At 42.4% G+C, this 27,449-nt stretch overlaps 1 protein-coding gene across 3 annotated transcripts in view; it reads left to right on the top strand.

Moving 5' to 3' along the window:
* The window catches only part of ntm (neurotrimin), a 482,200-nt gene that overhangs the window by 398,159 nt on the left and 56,592 nt on the right, over positions 1-27,449 (top strand). For all 3 annotated transcript variants that reach the window (XM_085419981.1, XM_085419984.1, XM_085419983.1), the window contains one exon: positions 26,236-26,468. In XM_085419981.1, coding sequence (XP_085276107.1) covers positions 26,236-26,468 — 233 coding nt within the window. The remainder of the gene's footprint in view (positions 1-26,235; positions 26,469-27,449) is intronic.

Here is a 27,449-nt window from a genome sequence, read left to right as displayed (position 1 = left end):
CAGTAGTTCGATAGCTTATTGCTGATGCAGTCACAAAATATAGAAACGCAGAGAATTGATAGTTTTTTCAATTTTTGTTAGCAGAAAATTGAGCTATTTATCAGAAAAAAAAATAATAATAGAAAAACAGATTTGAGCTACAGCACTTAATACATTAGGAAGATAAGTTTTTGGACAGAAACCAAATTTTTGTAATTTTGCCTTTGTACGTTACACAGTAAAAATGGCAGTACTGACCCTATAGGTTTGAATGGTTACATTCAGGGCTTTATTGTCTTAGCACTTAATGTTAATTATGAAAATGGATTGACCACATTGTTGATTTTTAATTCAAGACCAGTATTTAGTACAATTTACTTCCCTATTATGTATATACAGTTTTTTGTTTCTTAACACAAAGCTTTAACTGTTTAAGGTTTAATTTAGATGTGGTCTTTAGATTTTGACAACTTTGACAACATCTCTTAGTACATTAATTTTCCACTCTATTAAATGTTGACAAAAAGTTGAAGATATGAAAAAAGCGAATAAAAAAAAAAGAGAGATGCTGTTTTTGAAGACATGGTTAACTTTTTTAATTTGTTCAAAAAATCTTTATCAGCCTTGATTGAAAAGTGGATTATTGGAATCAGCCATGATTCCAATAATACACTTTTATGTTTTTGTTGGAATGGAAAACTCCATAAAAGCTTAGAGAAAACACAAACAGGCATTCATTTTATAAGAAGTGTTTAAGATCAACAGACACTGTCCAGCCAACATGGTTAAAACCCAGAAATCACTTTCACAGTACGACATCTAAAATTTAAATCCGCTCAGTAACCTACCCACATCTTTTAAGAGTCATCTATGAACTTTCAAAGCTGTAGTAGATACTAATAGTATCTGGGACCTAAAAGTATGGCACTAAAAGGCACTTTGCAAAATATGCAACAAAGCACTTCCAGAAGGTGAAAACAGCAAACTTGTTTTGCCACTAGAGCCATAAGCATACTATCCATTACAAACAGGCTAAGAAATAGAAAACACTGGTAAGTAATAAATCTGGTTCTTGTCATTCTTTTACTGAATAGAGAGAACACGACTCAGTTAGTCAAAATATTTATAATTATTTTATTCAATCATCTTCCGGAAGAGAGAGACATGCACAGCCCAAAGCCAGTTGCAGATCTCTAGCATTAGAAGCCAAAAATGTGTATCTTATAGGTGTTATTTTGGTGCTTTACACGTCACACATAGTTTCGATAAAAACAACTTCTTCTGGCCTGAGTTGATGTTGTATACAGTAAATATTATTAGTAGACTGCTAATTTCTTTGCTTTATTTCTATTTTCTTTTTTAATTGCTTTAGTTTTACCTTTTTAAAAAATATGTAACTTCACCTGGAGAGCTTTGCACAAGAATTCCAAGGTGCTGGTCCTGTGCGCAAAGGGCAAATAAAAATCTTGAATCTTGAAGCAGTGATTGTAGGCTATCGGCCTGGTAGTCGTGCTACTCCTGGGTGGGTTCGGGGACTTGGGCCCAGCCCGGCATAGGAGGCCTCTCCTATTGTACACTCTTGGCCACCTGAGCCTCAATTTTATTCCAGAACTTAGACACTCGCATTACTTACACTCTCATGACACATACAGGAGTATAGAGTATATTTGGGGAGTGTAAGTGTGTACTGTGTTCATTTCTGTGCGTTTCCATGTTGGGCGAGTGCTGAATATTTGTATATGTGCGCATGAGGGTGGGAATGCATGTTTGTGTCTGTGTGTGCCTGTTTGTCTATGTGTCAGGTCGGGTCTTAGATTTCACCTCTCTTGGAACATCTCAGCCCCCCCCAGGTTTTGGGGCTTATCTCCCCCACCACACTCCTTGCCAGTGGCTGGTGCCCCCACCTGCCGGTGTATTGGTGGTTCTTGGTGCTCGGGTGTATGCTGGCCCCTCCGGGGAGCTCTTTTCTCTATGGCTGGCGTAATTGCTCGTGCAGTGGTCCTCCTTGGGCTCTCGTAATCTGGAGGGCGTCTGGATGTTTGGTGCTCTGATCTTCACCATACCGGCTTTATGCCCTGGGGGGGAGGACTCCCCACACCCATTATTAGACACTTACATGGAGAAACCTTATGAATGCAAGCACACTCACACACATAGGTGCACACACAGGTACTCACAGACACACACTTTCTTGGTTGGCTGCTGCCTCTAAAGATATCATCCATTATTAGTACTTTATGCTTACTGATGTAGTTACATAGTGGAAAAAGCTGAGCTTTAAGCAGCTGGTTTAAAAATCTCAACCCAGCATACATGATGCTATGTCGAAAACATTTTCTCACCTTTATAATGTGACAATGTTGTGCAGGCTTCTTAAGAGTTCTATGGAGTTAATTCTTTGTCCGTCAGCTTCTCACTCTTTCGTATCAGAAGACTCTCGCTGAATAATTGTGAAAAAGACTTCCATCAAATTTTCAATGATTCAAAATCTTTTTTTTTCCATGCTCAGTAATGTGTGACACAGATAAGGAGACAGTTCACATTAGCATTCCTCTTTCTTTCACTGTTAAGTCTTTCCTGTAGTCATGCCCTGCTGCGCTCACCCCACTGTCAAGGACACACACTGTGGTACTTATGATGACAATATGGCCTTTGCCCTTCTGTCTTCTCAGCCCCAGGTAATTCTAAATGAAAATCAGCAGACCTTGGATAGATTCGTGTGAGCACCTTTGACTCTGCCACCTAAACTTTGTGAACAAATTACAGTGTCACATCTGCAAAAAATTAAAGCTACCTTTGATGAGCAAGTTATTCTAAAGATACAGTCAGTAAAGGCAAGGAAAGATTTCCCTCCAAATATACTCTCATCAGTCTTCATTCTGAGATGAAAAGTGTGAACAATTCACATTTTTGTGAACTCAAGAAACTTTTCAAAGCTAGATATTTAGTAGAGGAGTTCGTTAACCTTGTCAAGACTCAGTTCTTTCTCCCATTCCATGCTATCTTAAATGATGTGCCTCTCTTAGCACCCAATTAGGCTGTGTCATTTCTGAAGTTGTACAGGCCCTCAGTTTGATAGGACATGCACCAAAAGTATATGAAGGAAAGGGCAGCCAAGTATGCTCTTTGGTCAGCTCACTCCAACATACACCAGCTCCCACTATGAGTCAGCCAAGGCTATGTGATCAATGGGGAGGAAACTGTGTAGCTATTATTTATAGGATCACCAGCCCATTAGAACCAACTATCCTTCTAGCCTTTGCCACAGACTGTTTATGTGTGTCAGACTGAAGAGAGGAGTCATTCTTTTCATTTATCTCCATCCACACTTACTTAGTTTATTCAGCATTGCAATGCTCAAAATATAGCTACACTACCTGGATTTTGAAAAAGACAATGACTCACTAAGTAGGATGTAGAATTCCTCATATAATGCACATTTCACAGCCAAATAAGATGCATAGTTGTCAATAAAATGATAAAGATAATAACTACACACTAATTTTCCTTGATAGAAAAATGTAAGATGACCAGTATAACGTCAATAGAATTAATTCCTTTCTGGTTTGAAAACATGAAAGCACGATTCCACAAAGCAGTGATGTGTGGTCACTTTTATAAAAAGGCAGGCATAAATCTCCACCCCTTACCCGCCCTCGAACATGCACACAAAAAATATTTCCCTCCAGTATTTAACAATTTAACGAGATAAATTGGAAAACATTAAAACATACAAGTTGTGCTTCCTGTCTGCTCTCTACATGGCCATGGTCACCTTTCTGTAATCCTACCTGGCTAAAGAATTGTAAAATATATCTTTTAAATTACAGTTTTTTTACAGTGCATATTGTCCACCAATAAGTACAGTATTGTGTTAACTAGCAACTAAACTGATTTCACTACAGCTTTGAAGCATGCCATCTTGAAAGGGGTTTGAAAAGTACACAATATAATAATAATGATAATAAAAGTAATACTGTTTTTCACCTCAGAGTGGAAACAATGTGAAGAGTTTCTGGTTTTGTTAGGTTGGCAAAGAAAGAGCAGGATAGTCAGGTGATATCAGATAAAGAAACCGGAGTACTGGGATACAGGCTGTATGTCAATGACAAAGGTGGCAAAACCAAAAGAAAAAGCTTATCGAACATTATGCGAAGCATGCTAGACCGGAGAAAAGGACTTACATCAAGTCCTTTTCTTGGGCTGGAAAAGATCAGGAGATTCACAATGTTTATTAAACACCTCAGCCAATGAATTACCCCACCCCCCAAAAAATAAAAAATAAAACAATTCCTTTACAGTGGGAGGAGGACCAAAAGGGAGCAAGGAATGTAGAAAACCATTCAAAACAAGCAATGGAGCAACAAGAAAAAACAAAAACAAAACAGTCCAAAAACATAGCTCTGGTGGCCAACCCAGGGGTCTGCAGCACAGGAGCCCAGGACCAAACAGTTCAGGAGGTCGACCACATGGAAAGCGGCAGTGTCACAACAGTGCAGGAGGACGGCCGCATGGAAAGTGGCACAGCAGACACAGGTCCGGGGCCGGTCGCATGGAAAGCAGCAGCAGCGCAGGCGGAGGCTTGGCAGGTGGCTGGAGTGCAGGATCAGACGAGGCAAGACAAGACGGGATGGCAGCCACAGGCGGTTGATCAGTTGATTGTACCGCTGGGGGCGTGGCAGCTGCAGATGGTTGATCAGTTGGTTGATCTGGTGGCTGGACGGACTCTCCAGAGCAACCAGAAGACACAAGGGAGTGCTGGAGCAGCACTCCTGAGTCCTTTGCGGAAACAGACGGTGTGGGAACAAGATCCTTGCAGGCTGGATGAGCTCACCTGAGCTCTTAGCGGAGGCTGCTGCGGACGGCTGAGATGGCTTGCCCAAGCTCCCGAAAACTCTATAAAATAAATAATTTTAAAGGGAAAGGATCTAAAGATTGTTAGGGTGATTAAGGATAGAGATGAAACTTTCCTAAATGTTCTAAGGAATGAACACAGTTTTGAGAAGATGGAAGAAACATTTTGAGAAGCTTATAAATGAAGAAAATAACAGTGAGAGCAGGACAAACAAAGGAAAGAGATTTGGGAAATGCTGTGGATTAGTAAGGAGAAGTGTGGAAAGCTATGTAGAGGATGAAGAGTGGAAAGGTAGTTGGTCCAGGTGAGATAACTGTGAAGCTCAGGGGCAGATCTAGAGACGTTTCTTAGGGCGGCATGAGGGTGGCATGGAAAAAGATGGGGTGGCAAAATCAAAGCCATTTGTTTTTTACACATATGCAGGTGTTACATTCTGTAATATGTATAATATATGGTTAAAACGCATCAATGCAGCAAGTACACACGTTTTACATATACCTTTTCCCAGTCACTTCTGATGTACCCCAAAGTTCAGTCTTGGGCCCTCTTCTCTTCATAATAACATTGTCAAGTCAAACCGAGTAGGAGGTGGAGAGCCTGAGGCAAAAAAGTAAAAGTGACAGACTGGAGGGTGGAACTAATCTTGTGTGTTGGTTTCTGTCGGGGAGGAAAAAGAAGGCGAACTGGGGAGCAACAGGAAGGTTCAAGGTTCAAGGTTCTTTATTTGTCACATGCATAGTTATACAAGTATAACACACAGTGAAATGTAGCCTGACACGCTCCTCGACATGTGCAAAAAAATTGGGGGGGGGGGGGGTGTAGAGGAAGAACATTATATATATATATATATATATATATAAAACACCCAGCACGCCCCTGCGGGCGGTTTATCCTTCAAGCTCGGGTCCTCTACCAGAGGCCTGGGAGCTTGAGGGTCCTGCGCAGTATCTTAGCTGTTCCCAGGACTGCGCTCTTCTGGACAGAGATCTCCGATGTTATTCCCGGGATCTGCTGGAGCCACTCGCCTAGCTTGGGAGTCACCGCACCTAGTGCTCCGATTACCACGGGGACCACCGTTACCTTCACCCTCCATATCCTCTCGAGCTCTTCTCTGAGCCCTTGGTATTTCTCCAGCTTCTCGTGTTCCTTCTTCCTGATGTTGCTGTCATTTGGAACCGCTACATCGATCACTACGGCCGTCTTCTTCTGTTTGTCTACCACCACTATGTCCGGTTGGTTAGCCACCACCATTTTGTCCGTCTGTATCTGGAAGTCCCACAGGATCTTAGCTGGGTCATTCTCCACCACCCTTGGGGGCATCTCCCATTTTGACCTCGGGACTTCCAGATTATACTCGGCACAGATGTTCCTGTACACTATGCCGGCCACTTGGTTATGGCGTTCCATGTATGCCTTGCCTGCTAGCATCTTGCACCCTGCTGTTATGTGCTGGATCGTCTCTGGGGCATCTTTACACAGCCTGCACCTGGGGTCTTGCCTGGTGTGATAGACCCCAGCCTCTATGGATCTTGTGCTCAGAGCTTGTTCTTGTGCTGCCATGATTAGTGCCTCTGTGCTGTCTTTCAGTCCAGCTTTGTCCAGCCACTGGTAGGATTTCTGGATATATATATATATATATATAATATACATACATACATACTAGGGGTGCAACGATATTCGTATCGATATTGAACCGTTCGATACAGTGCTTTCGGTTCGGTACGCATATGTATCGAACAATACAACATTTGTAATTTATTTTATCAACTTTCCTTCTGACGATGCTGTCTGTGTTGAGCGCTCAGTGAATCTGCGTTCGACTACTCCGCCTAGGCTGCACTGTCGAGCGCAGATCCACTGAGCGCTCAACACAGACAGCATAGTCAGAAGGAAGAGCGCAGGGCAAGCTAGCAAGACAGAAGTTAAGCTCTCCTTGCAACATGGACCTCCCCCACTCTCATTCAGATCTGGCGTTTGGAATTATTTTGGTTTTCATGTGAAGGTAAGCGAGTCATGGACTAAAGTAAAACAGTATGTTGGATGTGCCATGCAATGCTCAATTACATGGGTGGGAACTAGTGTGTTAGCACAGTTAGCTCGTTAACGTGTTGGCCGTCTAGCCCCATGCACGGGGCGATCGGCGGTAGCTCGTTAACGGAGATTTGCCGTGTTGTGGCGTTAAGGTCATTTCAACGAGATTAACCTGAAAGCACTAGTGGGAACACAACGAATATGACTGCACATTTACGCCGACATCATCCTAGTGCAAAGACAAAAACAAGCATGCTACTAACTTTAGCAGAGTCATTTAGACAGCTGTTAGCACATGATTCTCCTTATGCTGCTGAGAATATAGCCCAGAAGAAGCGGATAGTATAGCTTTTATTTTGGAAAGAGACATTTCTCTGTAATAAACTCTCTTTTCCAAAGATGAGTGATTCCTCAATCAGATACAGGGCTTGCAAAATCGCTAGCCCGACGTCCTGGGGCTAGCGATTTTTTTCAGACGGGCTACCCTGCCCGTCGGGCTATTGTAGGAAGGAAAAATATATGTCAATGCTTTTGCATTCTTTCAGAAATGTAGCTGGGTAATTATGTCATTGGCATCGGTGAGCCACTGTCAATATGTGACATATTGAAATCGCGCTTGAATTTGCGCTTGTTTTTTTGCTTTCACTTTGCAATCGTGCGAACTGTGTATAGAGAGCGACAGCACTGATCTGTGAGTGATGATAATTTGTGCACCAATTCCTCTGACATCGTCTTATTAATCGTTAGCTTACTATGCAAACATGACAAGTGAAATCTCCCGCAGCAAGCTGAAACATGTGAGAGGTTGATCGCGCAGAGAATCGCTGAGCTTATGTGAGTCCGTGTGTAAAAGCAGCAGAATATATATTTTAGTTCTGCTGAGCCAAATAAGACAGGTCAGGGTGAAGAAATGACAGCCAAAGAAAAGCTTACCACAAAACGGAGAAGTTATGACAAATGAGACTATAAGGCAAAAAGAAAGTGCAGCTTTATGGTTTCATGGACAAAATAATTTCTGTGGCTGCAATATGACGAGCTAAATAACCAGGGCTGCACATAAGTGGTCCGCAGGTGCGTATTCGCTGTCAAAATAAAAAACGCGCACAAGGGTTAGGGTTAAATTTAAAAACTGTACTTTTGAGTTAAAATATATATTTATAATTTTAATAAATGACAAATTAAAAAGGCATGAACATTTTTTTTGTATCGAAAAAATATCGAACCGTGACACCAAAGTATCGAACCGAACCGAACCGTGAATTTTGTGTATCGTTGCACCCCTAATATATACATACATTGGGTGAGTGTGCAGTAGTAGCAGCAAGCAGGTGAATTCTGTGCATTAATATGAATAGACATCTGACTATTTTACAGGATAGACAATATAAACATATTTAAAATTAAAGGAATTGAAATGTACAGTGTGCCTTGGTTTAGTGTCTGGAAGCGTCCTGTCTCAGTCAATTATAGATGATCTGAGAGGGCGGGTGTGTGTGTTTAGGGCACGGATGGCTTGGGGATAGAAGCTCCTCTTGAGTCTCTCTGTCCTTGCCCGGAAGATGCGGAACCTTCTACCAGATTGCAGAAGTTGGAACAGTTTGTTGCCAGGATGGGATGGGTCCTTCAGTATCTGCGCTGCTCTAGTCCGGCATCTCCTGGTGTAGGTGTCCTGAAGCGGGGGGAGAGCAATCCTGCAGCAGTGTTCTGCTGTACAGATTACTCTCTGGAGAGCTTTTTGGTCCTTCACACAGCTGTTCCCAAACCACGATGTCATGTTCTGTGTGAGGATGCTCTCCACAGCGCTTGTATAGAAAATCCTGAGGATCTTTGGAGAGACCCTGAACTTCCTCAGTTGTCGTAGGTGATACAGGCGCTGCCTAGCCTTTTTGGTCTGGACCTGAATGTGGGCAGCCCATGTCAGGTCTGAGGAGATGTGGACACCAAGATACTTGAAGGACTGCACCCTCTCCACTGGAGCTCCATTGATGATAATGGGCTTGTAGTCTCTGTGCTGACCCCTTCTGAAGTCCACCACCAGCTCCTTGGTCTCGCTGACGTTCAGCTGGAGGTGGTTGTCCTGGCACCACGATGCCAGATTCTTCACTTCATCCATGTAGGCCGTCTCATCGTTGTTGGAGACGGCACCCAACACCACTGTGTCGTCAGCAAACTTCACAATGGTGTTGGAGCCATGGGTGGCCACACAGTCTGAAGTGTAGAGGGAGTAGAGCAGTGGCGAGAGGACACATCCCTGAGGTGCTCCTGTGTTGATGGTGATGCTGTTGGAGAAGCACCTGCCCACCCTCACCACCTGAGTTCTGCCAGTGAGGAAGTCCAACACCCATGCACACAGACGGCTGTTAAGTCCCAGATCCCTCAGCTTTGTGAACAGTCTGCAGGGCACTATTGTGTTAAATGCTGAACTGTAATCAACAAACAGCATTCGCACATAGTTACCCTGTTTCTTGTCCACATGGCTGAGAGTGGTGTGTAGGACGTGGGCGATGGCATCCTCTGTGGATCTGTTGGATCTGTAGGCGAACTGCAGCGGATCTGTGGTGTCTGGGATGGAGGAGGAGATGATGTTCTTCAGCAGCCTCTCAAACACCTTCATTACTACCGAGGTCAGTGCAACTGGCCGGTAATCGTTCAGGGATGAGGGTTTGCTGTTCTTGGGCACAGGGATGATGGTGGATCTTTTGAAGCATGTGGGGACCACAGACTTCGCCAGGGACTCGTTGAAGATGTAAGTGAACACACCTGCTAGCTGGTGAGCACAACAGCGCAGCAGACGGCCAGTGATGCTGTCTGGCCCCGCCGCTTTCCTTGTGTTCACTCTCGTCAGTGCCGCTCGGACGTCATGCTCCGCGATGCTGGTCACCGGTCTCTCGCTGATGACGTCACTGTCCTCGGTAGTCAGGCGGTAGATAGCATTAGCCGCCTGGCTAATCTCGAAACGGGCGTAGAACTGATTCAGCTCGTTGGTGAATGCAGAGTCAGCGTTGATCAGCGCAGTGTCCCTGGCTTTGTAGTCCATAATGGTGCGTAGTCCATGCCACATACAACGTGTGTCGCCCTGGTGGAAGTGGGACTCCACACGTTCCCGGTACCGGCGTTTGGCATCTCTCACCGCGCGCCGCATGAGGCCGCTTTGTAGGCGCTCATATCGCCAGTGGCGAGACCCGCGTTGTAGGAGGCGGTCCTGGCGTTTACTGCAGTGCGGATCGATCTGTCCATCCACGGTTTCTGGTTTGGGAATGTGGTGACTCTCGCAGTGGGGATAATCTCCTCCGCTAGCATATTGACGAAGCATACTGCTACTTCTGTAAACTCGTTGATGTCGACTGCGCATGCTCTGAACATGTCCCAGTCGACGTCGTTGAGTGCGTCCTGTAGCGTAGCTTCTGATTGGGCAGTCCACCGTTTTACCTCCCTCGTGGTCACGTCTTCCCTCCGTATGCTTTGTTTATAATGGGGGATGAGGAAGATGGCGTTGTGGTCAGACTTCCCAAAAGCCGGGTGTGAGACAGCTTTGTAGCCCTGCTTGTATGGCGTGTAGCAGTGATCCAAAATTCGATCCCCTCTCGTTGGACACGAGACATGCTGGTAAAAGTTTGGCATGACTTGTCTGAGGTTCGCTTTGTTAAAGTCTCCTGCTACAATGAGGGCTGCGCCCGGGTCCTTGTTTTGAAGCGAGCTCAGCACATCATGTAATTCGGACAAAGCCATACCTGTGTCCGCTTGGGGTGGGATGTAGACCGCCGTGGCGATGACCGAGGTGAACTCACGGGGCAGATAGAAAGGGCGGCACTTAATGCTCAGGAACTCCAGATGTGGCGAGCAGCCGCTGGAGAGAGTAGAAATGCTCCTGGCATCACACCACTTTCTGTTTACCATGAAACACACTCCCCCACCTTTGGTTTTGTTTGACTCTGCCGTTCTGTCCGCGCGGAGCACAAAGAATGAATGCGACGGAGTTACGGCCTGGTCCGGCACGGTGGGGGTCAGCCATGTCTCCGTGAAGCACAGAATGTTGCAGTCCCTCATGTCACGTTGGAAGGTGACCCTTGCTCTTAGGTCGTCGAGCTTGTTCTCCATGGATTGTACATTGGCCAGTAGGATACCAGGCAGTGGTGCGCGATGCGCCTGCTGTCTCAGTCTGTTCCTAATACCAGCGCGTTTCCCCCGGTGCTTCTTTGTTCTGCGCCTCGGATGAGCGGCCCGTCCTTTGTTGTTCTCCGCGCCGCGTAGAATCTCTGATGGCCAGGAAGGGTCAGATTTAAAAGCGTCCAAGATTAGATGTGCAACCTTGGCACCGATGTTTACAAGTGATCCGCTGTCGTAAACTATAAGACTAGAGGATTTTGGGATGAAAACCAGAGCAAAAAATAGGTAAAAAACAAGAAAAGTAGATAGTCGGAGCGGAGTGGTCAGGAAGGCGTCTGGACATGGCCGCGCCATCTTGTAAGGAAGTTGCCACTTATGGGAAAAGCCCAGCATAATTCTTTAAATAAGTTGTCACCAACATGGATATTGTGTGGAACTGATATATCAACAAAGACAGGGAGGCCGCCGGTAAGGAAATGTTTGCTGACTATGTTAAAAGACTTTGCGGCTGCCGCTAGCTTACGTAGCATTAGCATTGTGCCGCGAGTTGGTCGCCTGTTTACGAGCGGCACCGTTGTTTATTGTTGGTTTGCAAGACTGTTCATGCTTGCATATGGTTAAGAGAAGCTGGTTATAAATACTATTGTTACTGCTTAAGTTCTAATGCAGATTGATCATTTAATTTAGCACTTTAATAGAAAGCAGTATCTTTCAAGATGTACAATTGTTATTGAATTACATAATTTTGAGCATTTAAGAATACTCAAGTAAATATTGTACTACAAAGCTTTATGCACTGCATTGATGTGTTAAAAATGTTTGGGATTGTTCACAGTATTTGCAGATGTGTGATAACAAACAATTTGTATTTTGGTTTTTGGTTTGTATTTAAAGGTTTTTCACCTATGGCTGACTATGACCAAAAAGAAGATTAAAGAAAAAGGAAAACAAAAGAACTGCCTGGTCATTGAGTGAAATCCAGTTAAACACCTGTGGTATATGCATCAATCCTTTTCAACCGGGGAAGCTGCACAAACTTAAAGAGCTTGACAAACATCCTCCCTCTTGGTACCATTTTCTGCAAATTTGATCTTCACTTTCACTGTTTTGCTGATGACACAGCAAAACATATATAACTGGGTGAAAACACATCTCTCCTGCAGGCCTCATTCCTCCCTATCACCTTCTTCCAAAATCCTGGTTCAGCTCTAATTTTCTTAAGCTCAATGAGGATAAAACTGAAATCCTCCTTACTGGCACTAAATCCAACCTTTTGAAGGCAAATCATTTCTTACTCAGTAGTGATAACTCCACAGTTTTCCCTTCAGCTCAGGTTAAGAGCCTTGGTGTCATCCTAGACAGTTCACTATCCTTTAAATCTCACATCAATAATCTCATCCGTTCTGCCTATTTTCATCTACGTAACATTAACAGTTTACGTCCTTCTCATTCCACCCAGGCTACGTCCAGTCTTGTTCGTAGTTTTATTACCGTCCATATTGACTATTGCAATTCTCTCTTGCATGGTCTCCCATGTTATTTACAAAGCTCCAGGGAAACAGGGGGATCACACACACGTTCACTCCAACCTCTCTCTCCACTAACAACCAGTCGCTCCTTCCACACTCCACACAGGAAAACACAGGGACGGGTACGGGGAATCTAGAGACACAGAAACACACGTTAACGTCGGAAATGGAGGCACGGGAAACTTCGGATTGACGTGTATTTACTAGAGTCTTCACAACAATCAGCGTCGAACAGCTGACCTCCTCCCTCTTAAATATCAGCTGGTCTGATGAGGCCCAGGTGTTCCCAGTCCAGGAAGGCGTGGGCTGAGGGCATGAACCCACCATGAGGTCCACCTGGCAAAACAAGAGAGAGAGGGAGAGAGAGAGAAAAAGAGAGCCAGTAGCAGGGATATTATGATCAGCACCTTGCTGATCCTGCAGGTCCTGCTTCCTCCCAATTTTCTTTAATTAAGTAATATATGCTGTTTTAGAATTTATATTCAATGTTAGTTATAGCTAGGCTTAAAGGTTTAATGCTAACTCATTTTAATAAATAACACTGTCATATGCAAAACTAGGGGGCACTAGGGTGGCACATGCCAACCCATGCCACCACAGTAGATCAGGTCCTTGTGGAGATTTTTATAAGGTAGGACAGTGGACTTTTTAAACTATATTTTTCAACAAAATCCTGGAGAGTGAGGGGATGCCTGAGGAATGGCAAAGAAGTTTACTTGTGCTTATTTTCAATAACAAAGGGGATGTGTAGAGCGGTTGGTAACTATAGAGGCATAAAGTTGCTGAGGCATGCCATGAAGCTACGGGAAATCTATGAAAGATAGGAGTCTCTTTTGCCTGTTGCAAACAACACTGTGATCTGTAGGAGTAGGGACGATTGGAATAGAGCCTGGAAACATGGAGGTATGCTCTGGAGAGAAGACTGATGATAGTCAGAAGAACCAAAACGCCGATTATGCATGTGTGTTAAGAGGAGGGAGACAGGTGTAGCAGTAATGATGCAGGGAGGCATGTTCGTGAAGTTTAAATGCCTACGGGCATCAATCCAAAGCAAATGACAAATACATATATGACACAATATAGTAAATTCTCCAGAGTTTGTCTTACAAACCTGCTATATAAAGGACGGAAATGTTATTCTGAAGTGCACTGGGATGCCATGCTTAAAGAAAGTTCTCCTGAGTTTCTCTTACAAACCTACTACAATGTTATTCTGTTTATTATTCTGTTGTCTGCAGAGAACATTCCCCTCTCAGGCAGAAAGGGAAAAAAAGAATACCCTAATTTTAAGAAAGCTGAACAATGCAGAGCAAAGAACGTCATACATAGAAAAATTGAATGACAAATGGAAAACAGATGATTGGTGATATTTTGGCAGACACTGGCTCATTACCAACCAATCTTATAAAGCATTTTGAATGCTACAGTACAATAGAAAAGCACTATATAAGAACCAGCCCATTACCATTTACTGTTATGTCACTTTTGCAGCCCCTGATTCACAGATCACTGTCACCCCATTAGGACACGGGGTGACACCATGAGGCAACTGTTCCTGTGATATAGTGCTTGATAAATAAAGCTGAATTGAACTGATTTGAATAGTCTCTCCAATACTAATACTAACTAAAAAAAAATGGTTCAATATTGGCATATTTTGAATGTCTATTAATTACAATTTCAGTTTTTTTAATCTTTATCTTTTTAATCTATACACTGTGTGCCACATTTGCACATCAGCATATCAACTACTATCATGTGGCTTTCTTTTTTCTCCAGTTGCCAATGATTATTTTCAGAAACATGGCTGACAAGACCAAACAGCTTTGTGAGGTACATCACCGGGGCCACCGTGACGGGGCAGGGATAGCTCAGTAGGTAGAGTGGTGGCCCCATGATCGGAAGGTCGGGGGTTCAACTCCACTGAACGGCTACCCTGAGGTACCCCTGAGCAAGGTACCGTCCCTACACACTGCTCCCCGGGCGCTGCATTGGTGGCTGCCCACTGGGTGAATGGGTTAAATGCAGAGGAACTATTTCCCTATGGGGACTAACACATACACATTATTATTATCACAAGAGATTAGAGCTGGGCGATATAAGATTTTTTCATATCACGATATGTTTTTTTCATTTCAGGCGATAACGATATCTATCACGATATAAGCCAAATAACTATATTTGTAAGATTTAAATGTGCCGTTGCTCACAAGTAAAATGTGAAATAATCAGCAGCTTGTTTTTATTTAAATATTTATTTCCCATAATAAGTTCAACAGGGTAGATGTACTTAAGGAACATGAGACTTTTTCAGATAAATAAAGGCAAATATTGCAAACTACACAAAAGGCAGCCGCTAAAGCGTTTAAGTTTCAAAATAGAACAAACGAAACAGGCTACTAAATTGTCAATTCCACTTAGAAACAAAATACTAATTCTAAAAATAAATCTTAGTTTGTTTTACAGAAGAACAGACAAAACTGACTAACTTTTGTCAATATCAAATAAACTGAGAACTAAAAGGAAATTCTCAATCTCTCCTTGTTGTATAGCTTAGCTTTTCAAACAGTTTTAACAGTTACTTTAGTCTGACAAAAGCCGAATGACGAATTAGCGCTTCCAGTCAGAGACTGAGGCTACATCCACACGTACACGGGTGTTTTTGAAAACTGAGATTTTCCGTTTTCGTTTTAAAAAATAATCCCGTCCACACATAAAGGGAGAAATGAAGGAAAACGCTGCTATGAACATGCCAAAGCAGCAGGTGGAGCTAGATTCCTAACCGTGCAGAAATGTTGGCCAATCAGAAGTCTAGAAGCCTCGGTGGGAAAAAGTAAACAAAGCTGGGGCATAGAAGCAGAACCGAGTCGTATGTGTGGAGGGACAGTAACTGTGTGTATATGTAAGCATTTAAACACTGCAGAGTAGAATTAACAGTAACAGTATTGTATAAATTCATTTCACCGAAACAATAACGTGGCGCACAGTGTGACGTCAAAAAATGCGCACACCTTTGATGCTGCGTTTTCTCCGTTTTTCTAGTCCACACGTAAATGCAAAAACGGAGTTTTTAAAAATCTTTGTTTTCAGTGACCAAAAACGCCGTTTACGTGTGGACGCAAGGTGCAAACGCATAGAAAGATCTGCGTTTTCAAGAATGCCCGGGTACGTGTGGACGTAGCGCATGCACCAGTTTATTGTATTTCCAGACTTGCTTTCGGCACAATTTACAGTGCACGCTACTCTGTTTTTTGTCAGACTTGAAATAGCCGAAATACCTTCACACTACGGAACTTCTTTGGCTCTTCCGTTCGACAATCTCTCCGGCATTGGAACCATCATCTGTTTTCTCTTCGGTAACATTCGGTCACGCTCGGTTGATTTTTCTAGTCGGCACACTCATTTCCTCCATTACCCGGGCGGTACGGTGGCTGGCTGCTTCCCAAACAAATACACATGTGCGGCTTGGCACTTGTGCTGTACGTAACAAGTCACGTGACGTGACGCTGTGGATGTGATTGGTTCGGCTCTGCGCTACTTAATTTGGATTGGCTGGTTTTTTTTGTTGTTTTTTTTGTTTGTTTTTTTAAAAGAGGACAAGGGCGGCGAGGTCTATCGCGATAGTTAAATTTTTCTATCGAGAAAAAGTTATATCGCAATACATATCGTTATCGTTCTATCGCCCAGCTCTACAAGAGATGTGACGGTATTTCTCTATAGCTTCATTAACAGGTCTATATAAAAATTAAATCGAGACGATCTAATGTGTGAGGGGTCATTATACTGTAGCAAAATGGCCATAAGTCCCATGACATTATGTGTCTGTGATGCGAATGCCATAACCATGGAATACGTTGAGGCAAAGGTATACTTCCTGCTCAGTATAAGGCGTTTTTTTTTTTTTCTGGCAAAAACGGTTTGTCTGTAGCTATTTCCCTTGGTGCCAGGTTTCAAAAATGGCGATTTTGATTTTCGCGAAGGAGACGCTCTCATGACTCATCAAGTGACACCTATGACTACCCAATTGGTGGCACCCAGTCTGATTAAGTAACATTTTCAGATCTCAGATGCTAGATCTGCTTTAGCAGGTACTAAAACATTACCTGGTGCCCGGTACTAGCACCTAATGGAAAACTCTAAAAACTGAGTCGAACCATGCCCATCCAACCTGAGTAAATTTAAATGTTATTAGGAAAGATTAGAAAAAAACTGGGATTTCATAAATACAGTTCAGTTTTTAAAACCATACTTCAGAACAAGATCTAGAGTGTGATTAAAGTGGTGGATGGGTTCTTTTGCATTTTGGAAGAATGCCAATTGAGCTTAATGACAGATTAAATGTCACAGTTATTTTTAATATCTAAATGAATGTTAGAATCACCCACAATAATAATTTTATCTGAGCTAAGCAGCAAATCATGTAAAAACTCTAAATAAGGCCCAGGTCGATGATACATAACAACAAATAAAACTTGTTTTTGAGTTTCCAGCTAGTGTGGACAATAGTAGGTGTCAGGCTTTTATATGAATTAAAATTCTGTCTGGGTCTTTAGATTAATAAGCTGGAGTTCACTCCACGAGCGTCTGGCAGCACAAATGAACCAGCTGCTAGTTGATGAGCGACACCCAGAATTGTTAACCGAAGGCCGGACAGTCCTGATCCTCAAGGACCCCCAGAAGGGACCGGTCCCCTCTAACTACCGACCAATAACCTGCCTCAGCACCACATGGAAGCTCCTGTCAGGCATCATAGCAGCTAAGATGAAGAGGGGCACATGGGTCAATACATGAGTGGGGCACAGAAAGATATAGGCAAGAATACCCGAGGTGCAAAACACCAGCTACTGGTAAACCGAACAATCGGCCGAGACTGCAAGACCAGACTGACTAACCTGTGCACTGCCTGGATTGATTACAAGAAGGCCTATGACTGAGTGCCCCACACCTGGATCCAGGAATGCCTAGAACTATATAAGATCAACAAGACCCTGAGAGCCTTCATCAGGAACTCAATGGGGATGTGGCGCACAACACTAGAGGCCAACCTCAAGCCCATAGCACAAGTCACCATCAAGTGCGGGATCTACCAAGGAGATGCTCTGTCCCCACTGCTGTTCTGCATAGGCCTGAATCCCCTCAGTGAGATCATTGACAAGACTGGCTATGGATACTGACTACGAAATGGAACAGTTGTCAGCTACCTCTTGTACATGGATGACATCAAGCTGTGTGATGGACCGAGCAGTGAAGGAAACTTAGGCACAGGTTAAAGTCCAAAAATGATTTTTTATTTAACCCAAAAAACATAATTGGTTAACTCATGCAAAAAGAATCAAAATCTTGGGCCCATAAAAGAGGTCAAACTAACAAAACTCTACTCAAAGTTGACAACACAACTGATAACTCAAACAAACTGACCTAACTTAATGAGACAAAGGGGAAACTTAAATAGTGGCTGATCAGCCCGCAAAAACAGGAGAAGGGGTAAAACACACAAAACCTAACTAAACCAAACATAATGAACTCCAATCCCCCCCATGGTCCTGAGTTATGGCATGAACCAATTTGTAGTCTTCCTTTAAAGCTCACTCCGCCCCTTTTCCACCTCTTGGCTCCTTAATCAAGGGAATGGAAGAGCTGCAACTACGGTAACTCAGAAAACAAAAAATTAATCATACATAACAGTGTAAACTAAAATGTGCGCACTTATTTTAGAATGCAGTGTTATGTGGATATGTGAATTAACTCTAAACCAAAACCAGTTATTTATTGTCCTATCAATAAATATCTATATTTAAAGAAAGAAATGTGAATGCAAGGTTACTTATAAGCCTCTACACTAACATGGTGATATTACCACTGTGTGGCTGTAAGTGCAGCCATCACACACTCCCCCTCTTCAGATCTCTCCCTGGGACAGCGAGAGAGACAGTCTGCAGTACAGTTATCTTTGCCGGGGATGTGGTTGATAGTGAACCGGAATGGCTGGATTGCAAGATACCATCGTGTGATCCTTCCATTTGTGTCCTTCATTCTCTCTATCCATTGAAAAGCCTTGTGGTCTGTTTCCAATATGAACTCCCGTCCGAGAAGATAATACCTAAAGGAGTCCAGGGCCCATTTGATGGCAAGTCCCTCCTTCTCGATGCCTGAGTATCGCACTTCCCTCGGAAACAGCTTGCGGCTGATGAAGGCCACTGGATGATGCTCTCCAGGCGGTCCCTGTAACAGAACAGCTCCCAATCCTCTCTCTGAGGCATCAGTCTGAAGAATGAACTTTCTCTCAAAATCAGGGCTGTGCAAGACTGGGCTCTTACTCAGAGATTGTCGTAGGTCCTGAAAAGCCATCTTAGCCTCCTCTGTCCAGGTGATCTTATTGGGACTTCGGGCACCAGTCAGATCCGTCAGAAGAGCTGCCCTGGCGGAGAAATGAGGGATAAACCGATGATAGAATCCTGCCATACCTAAAAATGATCTCAGCTGCTTTCTGGTCTCTGGCAAGGGACAGGATTCTATGGCGGTTACCTTATTGACTTGAGGTTTTATTACTCCATTTCCAATCACAAACCCAAGGTACTCAGTTTCAGCCTTGGCAATGGCACACTTAGCTGGATTAACAGTCAACCCTGCAGACTGAAGACGCCCCAATACCTTCTCCAGGTGTTTCAGGTGTTCTTCCCAGGTAGAACTGAAAATCACTATGTCATCAAGGTAGGCTGCAGCAAAATCAGACATGTCAGACAGTATCTGGTCCATCAGTCTCTGGAATGTTGCCGGGGCACCATGCAGTCCAAAGGGCATGACTTTAAACTGGAACAAGCTCCACGGGGTCCGGAAAGCAGTCAGCTCTTTTGAGCGCTTAGTCAGTGGTACCTGCCAATAACCCTTGCAGAGGTCTATTGTTGTCAGGTATCTGGCCTTCCCAAGGCACTCAACCATGTCATCAATGCGGGGAGTTGGATATGAATCAAATTGTGATATTGCATTCAGGTACCTGAAGTCTATGCAGAAACGGATACTGCCATCCTTCTTTGGCACCAGGACCACCGGGTGGCACCACTCGCTCTTCGAGGCTTCAATGATTCCTAGTGACAACATCAGGTCGATCTCCTCTTTCAACGGGATCAATATCCTGTAACTCATTCTCCTCACAGAAGCTCCATCTTTCAACACAATGTCATGTTCCACAATGTCCGTTCTACCAGGATTTTCACTGAACACATCCAATTTACACAGGTTTCTCACCTGAGCCCGTCTTTCCTCAGGAAGATGGTTGAGATCCAGGTCCTGAGGAGTGGGTTTTGGCAGATACTGATCATCCACTTTCTCCTCCTCTGAAACCTCCTGGATCAGAAAGACATCTGCTTTTGGTCTCTCCACCCATTCCTTAAGCAGGTTAATGTGCAGTACTCTGCTGGAGCGGGGCTGATCTGGAATAGCGACCTTATAGGTTGTTTGTCCAAGTTTCTTTTGGATCTCATATGGCCCTTGCCACTTTGCTAACAGCTTACTGTCATCACTTGGAAGAAGCACCAGCACCTTCTCACCAGGACTGAAGGATCTTTGCCGAGCTGACTGGTCGTACCAGGCCTTCTGGTGCTGCTGTGCTTCCGCTTTGTGGGCTTGGGCCAGCTCCGTCATCTTCTCCAACCGTTCCCGCATCTGGACAACATAAGAGACAACATTGACAGCCTGTGATCTTTCTTGGTCACCCTCCCAAGTCTCCCTTAGAAGAGACAAGGGGCCTCGTACCTCATGGCGATACAATAGTTCGAAAGGTGAAAAACCTGTAGAAGCCTGGGGTACTTCTCTATATGCAAAGAGGAGGTAGGGCAGCCACTGATCCCAGTCTGTACCAGTTTCATTGACAAATTTGTGTAACATTTGTTTCAGAGTCTGATTGAAGCGCTCTGTTAGGCCATCTGTCTGAGGGTGGTATGGCGTTGTCCTCAGGCTCTTAATCCCAAGGAGCTGGTACACCTGCTTCAACAAAGTGGACATAAAGTTAGTGCCACGGTCAGTAAGAATCTCACGAGGAAAACCAACCCTTGAGAAGAACTGTATGAGACAGAGGGCGACTGCTTTGGCTTTTATTGATCTCAAAGGAAAGACCTCTGGATACTTTGTAGCGTAATCTGTCACAACCAGCATGTAACGGTTGCCTGCCTTGCTTCTTTCTAGAGGACCAACAATGTCCATTCCTAGCCGTTCAAATGGAGTGCTGATAATTGGTAGAGACTGGAGAGGAGCTCTGGAGGGGATTTTAAGAGAAGACTTCTGGCACTGAGGGCAGCTTTTACAGAACAGTGTAACATCCGAGCGCACTCCAGGCCAATGAAAATATTTTCTAATGCGGGCCATGGTTTTATGCTTTCCCAAGTGGCCAGCCCATGGAATGGAGTGTCCCAAGAAGAGCACCACCTTCTGGACTGCTCTAGGAACCACCAACTGCAATGCTGAACCCTTCTGATGATACAAAATGCCATCTTTCAGCAGAAACTCCCCCCTGCTGTTCAAATCTTGCTTAGTTCCTTGGTTCCTCTCTGCAGCTTTCTGGAACAGAGATGTTAGAGATGGATCGTCATGTTGCATTTCAATAATATTAACAGGGATTTTAAAACCCAAAGGTAACTCAGGCTCTGTGCTAGGAGCTGCTCGAACAGCAGTATGTAGAAACTTCTCTTGCCTTCTCTGTCCACATGACTTACGAGACTTCCCGGGTGCAGTCTCTATGTCCGCATCATAGAAGGGCAAGGCACAGAGTGGGTGTAGGGACTCCTCTTTCTTCTTAGCTTGAGCTCTTGTTACTGCAACATTGCATGTATGACTAGGATTCAGCAAGTCAAACAACACAGGCAGATCTCGACCCAGCACTACTGGAAATGGCAGATTCTCTGCAACACCAATATTTAGAATATACGTTTGTCCTTGTACCTTGATGTACAGATCTGCTGTTGGATATGATCTCTCATCTCCATGAATGCAGTGAACAGGGATTGTCTCCACATTAACTTTATTTGCGGGAACAAAGTCTCGGTGCACAAGAGTCTGAGTACTTCCTGAGTCAACAAGGGCCTTTAATGGTTTCCCATCAACCTCAACTAAGGTCATTTTGAAACCATTCTCAAACTCCACTTTAGGCTCCACACTTTGTCGGGGCACAAAACACATCTGAGTTATTTTTGTAGAATTCTTTTGTGTGGCCCTCCATCCCACACAAATAACAAATCACAGTCTTGGGTGGAGGTCTTGACGGCATATTGACAGACTGGCTCTTTGGAGGTTTACTCACCCCTGCTTTCTGGTAGTGAGGGACAGATTTTGAACCATCTCTCATTTTCCATGCTGTGGCTCCATGGCTGTCCTTTTTTCCGTGCCGCCACAAACACATCAGCCAGCTCTGCAGCCGCCGCTGCAGAGTTTGGATTGCGTTCTTTAATCCATGTCTGTAACTCAGGAGACAGCATTCTCAAGTATTGTTCTAAAATTAATATTTCACTAACCTCATGCACCGTTTTTCCTTTTGGCTTCTCTATGTCTCTAACTGTCCTCTATGTCTGCAATGTTGCCTTCTGGTAGTTCAATCCTCTCAGTTCTGACTACCTTCCCTCTCTTTGTTACCATTCAACTACACTTCTCCAGTCCGAACGACATTCCAATGTCATTGCTGTATAGCCTGGTAGTGTGGATCAGTGAATCGATGTCTCGTTCACTCTTGGCATACAGCTTGATGTCATCCATGTACAGGAGGTGGCTGACAACGGTTCCGTTCCGTAGCCAGTATCCGTAGCCAGTCTTGTTAATGATCTCACTGAGGGGGTTCATGCCTATGCAGAACAGCAGTGGGGACAGAGCATCTCCTTGGTAGATCCCGCACTTGATGGTGACTTGTGCTATGGGCTTGGAGTTGGCCTCTAGTGTTGTACGCCTCTAGTGTTGTACGCCACATCCCCATTACACACACACACACACACACACACACACACACATATATCTATATATATATATATATATATATATATATATATATATATATATATATATATATATATATATATATGTACATTGGGTGAGTGTGCAGTAGTAGCAGCAAGCAGGTGAATTCTGTGCATTAATATGAATAGACATCTGACTATTTTACAGGATAGACAATATAAACATATTTAAAATTAAAGGAATTGAAATGTACATTGTGCCTTGGTTTAGTGTCTGGAAGCGTCCTGTCTCAGTCAATTATAGATGATCTGAGAGGGCGGGTGTGTGTGTTTAGGGCACGGATGGCTTGGGGATAGAAGCTCCTCTTGAGTCTCTCTGTCCTTGCCCGGAAGATGCGGAACCTTCTACCAGATTGCAGAAGTTGGAACAGTTTGTATATATTGAGTTCATAAATTAAGACTTTAGCTTCTGTGTATATGTTGACTCGCATACTCACATTCTAAAATACGTTATTGTGCATGAAGACTAAATATCTCATGTGGAGTAGTTTGCATTAAAACCATGCAAACTTTTTCATGGCTATAATATTGAATTAAATGTGTAGTAGTAGTATTTATTTATTGTCATTGTCAAGAACAATGAAATTGCGTTTGGGGCTTCCATACAACCCAAAAAAAGAAGAAAATAATAAATACCCCTTAAAACCCAGCCTAATCACATTTAATGCCTAATCACATTTAACAACAACAGAATTAAATGTGATTAGGCATTTTCCTACTCCTCTTTGAGTAGGAAATTGGAAAAATCCTCCTCAGTATCTCACTCTTTTCTTTCCACTAGGTGGAAACTCTGATGTTTTTAGAAAATAAAAGAGGACTAAAAGTTAGAAAGCAATCACTTTCCACTTTTGAGTTGAACTCCTGTATACAATCACAATTAATGTCTTTTAATAAGACTCATATTTCTGATTTCCTTTCTACTTTGTCCTTTGTTCCTTTCATTGCACTCAAAGCTGCAGCACTCCCACTGGTAAAATATGAGTGCACAGTTTCTCATGGGTTTGAATTTGGGAGGCAGTGTAAACAGAGCTTGTTGACTGCTAAGCAAAGAGAAAGAATACTAAGTTGTTTAAAATTCAGATGGTGAGGATTTTTGCTAAATGCTGTAAACCGCTGAAAAAAACTCAAATCAAAGTCCTTGTGTGTTTTTTGTGTGCCAGAATCAGTGTCAGAACCTGCCTTCAGGTTAAATTAGGAAACAGACAATTTTCAATTGTGAATATGATTAATTTTTCTTTCTTTTTTTTTTCTTTTTTTTTTTTTACATTGAAATAGTGTTAGCAGATCATTAATGACTTGTTTAGCCAGCAGTTCTGTACTTTCGTTAAAACCTTTTCAAGACAAATTAGGTTAGAGATGCAGGGGCAAAAAGTGAAAAGAAGATAAACAATGTCATTAATTTATAATACTAGTACATCAATGTATGCTATTGTTCAGCCTATTCCTGCTACTGGCTGGGTGACATGATGATATGATAATATGTGATACAGATAACCTTCCAAAGCTTAAGCTGTCTGCCCTTTGTGGCTGCTTGACTTGTGGTCTTATAGTAGTAGTTGGCAGACAATGAAACAAATACAGGCACAGAATTTTGTATGTTATATTGAAGTAATATTTATTTGTCCAAGTGACAAAATTTTAAAGAATCAGCCTCATACAAACTGTCTTTTGTACAAGACTGTAAACAATAGTTGCTGTAAATATGGATATTTTAAAATAGAAATCTGTACGGATTGATTTTTGTAGCCAGTTTGAAGCGGCATTATTAGAAATGCAGGTTGCTGGTTGACGTTGTCAGGAAACATTGTGTGGCAGGCACAACAGGAAAAATGGGTAACAATGGGAAACTAGAAATATGGATAAACTCAAGATCGTAAGAAATCTGAACTAGGAAACATAAGATACAGAGAGAACATAAAGACAAATAAAGATTCAAAAAACCATTAATTCAAAACACTGGGTCAACAGACCACGTACCCTAACAGATGTGAGTGTGACTGACTGTCTGTTTCTCCCTATGGGAGAGCCTCTTGATCTCCATTATACGCTGGGATTAAGATAGGTTAAAAGCAAAAAAAAAAATACATGTGTTGAAAACTGTGTTAAACAAAACCTTTTTTTTCCCCCTTTGGCCTAATGCATGTAAATGTACTCATATTAATTTAGTACTTTTATAGTTTGAGCCCTCTAAGTAGATAATACTACCCACTCACGCATGTATTCATAAAATTCTTGGCAGTAAATTACTTTAATTGCTTGAGGGGAAGCTACAGTGGAAGCGTGTCTATCATGCTGTTTTTGAGGATTCTTTAGAAAAGTTTAGTCATATGTCTGCACTAGAATCTGGTTGAGGAAGTTTACTTTCTGTGGCCATTATTGATTAAACCCATACTTTAAAATTAGTGCATCATATTAAATCAATGCTACAAGGGTTTTTATTGTATGTTTTCTGTGTACATTGCATAAAAAATGTGCATTTTATTTGATTATACACTGTGCCATATATGCGCCAACACTGGAGAACATGCACCCCATGCTTTTCTATTGCTCTTTTCCTCTATAGTGCCATAAATGCCCCAAGGATGCCATTGACCCTACTGCTGCCACTGAAGTGGAAGTGACTGATGGTGCAACAAAAACTGTGACAGCGTAAATGGAGCTGATTCGTTCAGTTGCAAAGCAGTGAGCTCCTGTTACACTGCCACCATTCAAAACACTTAAAATGTTGAATTTCCAGCTCTAGAGTGCAGAACTGAGGCTACTGAAAGTTAAAACTCCCAACTCACATGATGGACAATTGGCAGCCCAAAGCAGTTTGCACATTTTCTTTTTTTAACCATTAAGTCACTTACTTCATATGGCTTTGGCCTTTGTACATTCTCAGCAGGATTGAAACACCTATTATGAAAATACAGCAGATGTGTCATTCCGTGGAAACAATCAAACATCAGTCATCAGCTCCTGTATCAAAGCAGTATTCTTTGACTGCGGAAAGCATTCGGTTGTAATTGCAACCGACCACAACGATCCAGTTTCAGCCCATTATTTCAATCAGTTTTGAATATCACAAAGTGTGTGGGTAGATCAACAAAAGAAACCTGACGCTGCACAGTAAGTGCATTTGCATATTGAAAATAAGTCTTGTTCTAAGCTTACATAATTTCTGAGAACATAATTGCTATTCCAATTTCAGCGTGTCGCATCAGAATATTACTTCACAATTACATGATAAAATGCACATTAGAAATTGTGTTTCTAGTTTTTTTCTGTTTCTATGTTATGACTGGTTGCCTGTCTCTCTGTATGGGGGACCTCTCTACTACTTTTTAAAAGTAATACAGTGATTCTTAATAAATAAATAAAAAAGCAACACATATCGTTTCTATTGAACTTGCTTACTATTATTAGTGTATAATCTAAAAGTAATCGTATTAAATTCAGCTGCACAATCCCCTCTCTCTACACTGTGTCATACCAGAAGTTCAGCTTTTATAAGCATCAGCACATTTTTGAATCATAAATGTAGCATGCAATAGAGTACATGTTTTTAGTTCAAAGAAACAGGGAAAAAATAAATTAATAAATACAAATTTGTCATTTAAAAAAATAAGTCTATACGTAGTGGGGAGGGGTTGATCATATAAAGTATGTTTTTGTGATTTCCATGAGTACTCCCTCATGGAAATCACTGAATCTTAAAAATAACCCTACTTTCAGTGTTGTTTTTGTTCCTTCACAGGTGTGCACTCGGGGATGTTGTCACACACACAGCATGGCTTAATCGGTCAAGTATACTGTATGCTGGAGAAGACAAGTGGTCGATTGATCCCAGAGTGAGTTTGGTGACTCTTAATCAAGAGGAGTTCACCATCAAGATTGAAAATGTGGACATGACAGATGAAGGACAGTATGTGTGTGCAATCCAGACAAGCAGTCGACCAAGAACCACCTCAGTTCACATCCTCGTCCAAGGTAATGACGCCAAGATAAAGACAGCTACAGCTGCTGATATGATACTAAATTCAACAATGAGTCCTATGTGAAATTCTAGTAAATTATTGTTTTTTCCGAATGTGCTACAAGCAATGAGTCTCTGGTAATCATAAAAAAAATTTATTTCCTGAACTTATACAGACACCATAACTTATGCCTGCTGCAAATTAGTTTTTTTGTTCATGACTATTGCAATTTTAAGCCATTCTTTCTTGAATGTGACTTCAAGCTAAGATATTTTTAGAACCTCTTGCACACATCCATTTTTTTTGTTTTCTTCTTGTTTTGCTAGTATACTATCTATGACTTCTATCTAAAGCACCAGCATAGCAGAGCTGAAGTGGGGAAAAAAAACATATAGAGTCAAAACAGGCCTTCAGTGCCTCTCTTAAATCTCATTTTCTCATTCATCGCTCCACTGGAGCAATGAGATGCCAAATGCCTTGCTCAAGGAATGAGAGGGGAGTGTGTTTCTCATCCGCTATATTAGGTAAGGTTAATGGAGAATACCAGGTGTTAAGATGCTTAGGTTATAATGATGTGTGGAGTTGTGATAGTCTCCTAATGGAATTCAGAACACATTGAGGTGCATTGGATTGTATACACACAGTGCAATGGGGCAGTTTAGAGCTATTTGATATGCAGATATGTAGCATGCATATATATATATATATATATGTATATATGTGTGTGTGTGTGTATATATATATATATATATATATATATATATATATATATATATATATATATATATTAGGGGTGCAACGATACACAAAATTCACGGTTCGGTTCGATACTTTGGTGTCACGGTTCGATAGTTTTTCGATACAAAAAAATGTTCATGCCTTTTTAATTTGTCATTTATTAAAATTATAAATATATATTTTAACTCAAAAGTACAGTTTTTAAATTTAACCCTAACCCTTGTGCGCGTTTTTTATTTTGACAGCGAATGCGCAC

This window comes from Rhamphochromis longiceps, linkage group LG10 (genome assembly GCF_057381845.1).
Source record: "Rhamphochromis longiceps isolate RC_006_pf linkage group LG10, R_longiceps_female_GT1.1, whole genome shotgun sequence".
NCBI classification, from domain to species: Eukaryota; Metazoa; Chordata; class Actinopteri; order Cichliformes; family Cichlidae; genus Rhamphochromis; species Rhamphochromis longiceps.
The sequence above is the reverse complement of the archived record's forward strand: the minus strand, read 5'-3'. Positions and strand labels throughout refer to the sequence as shown.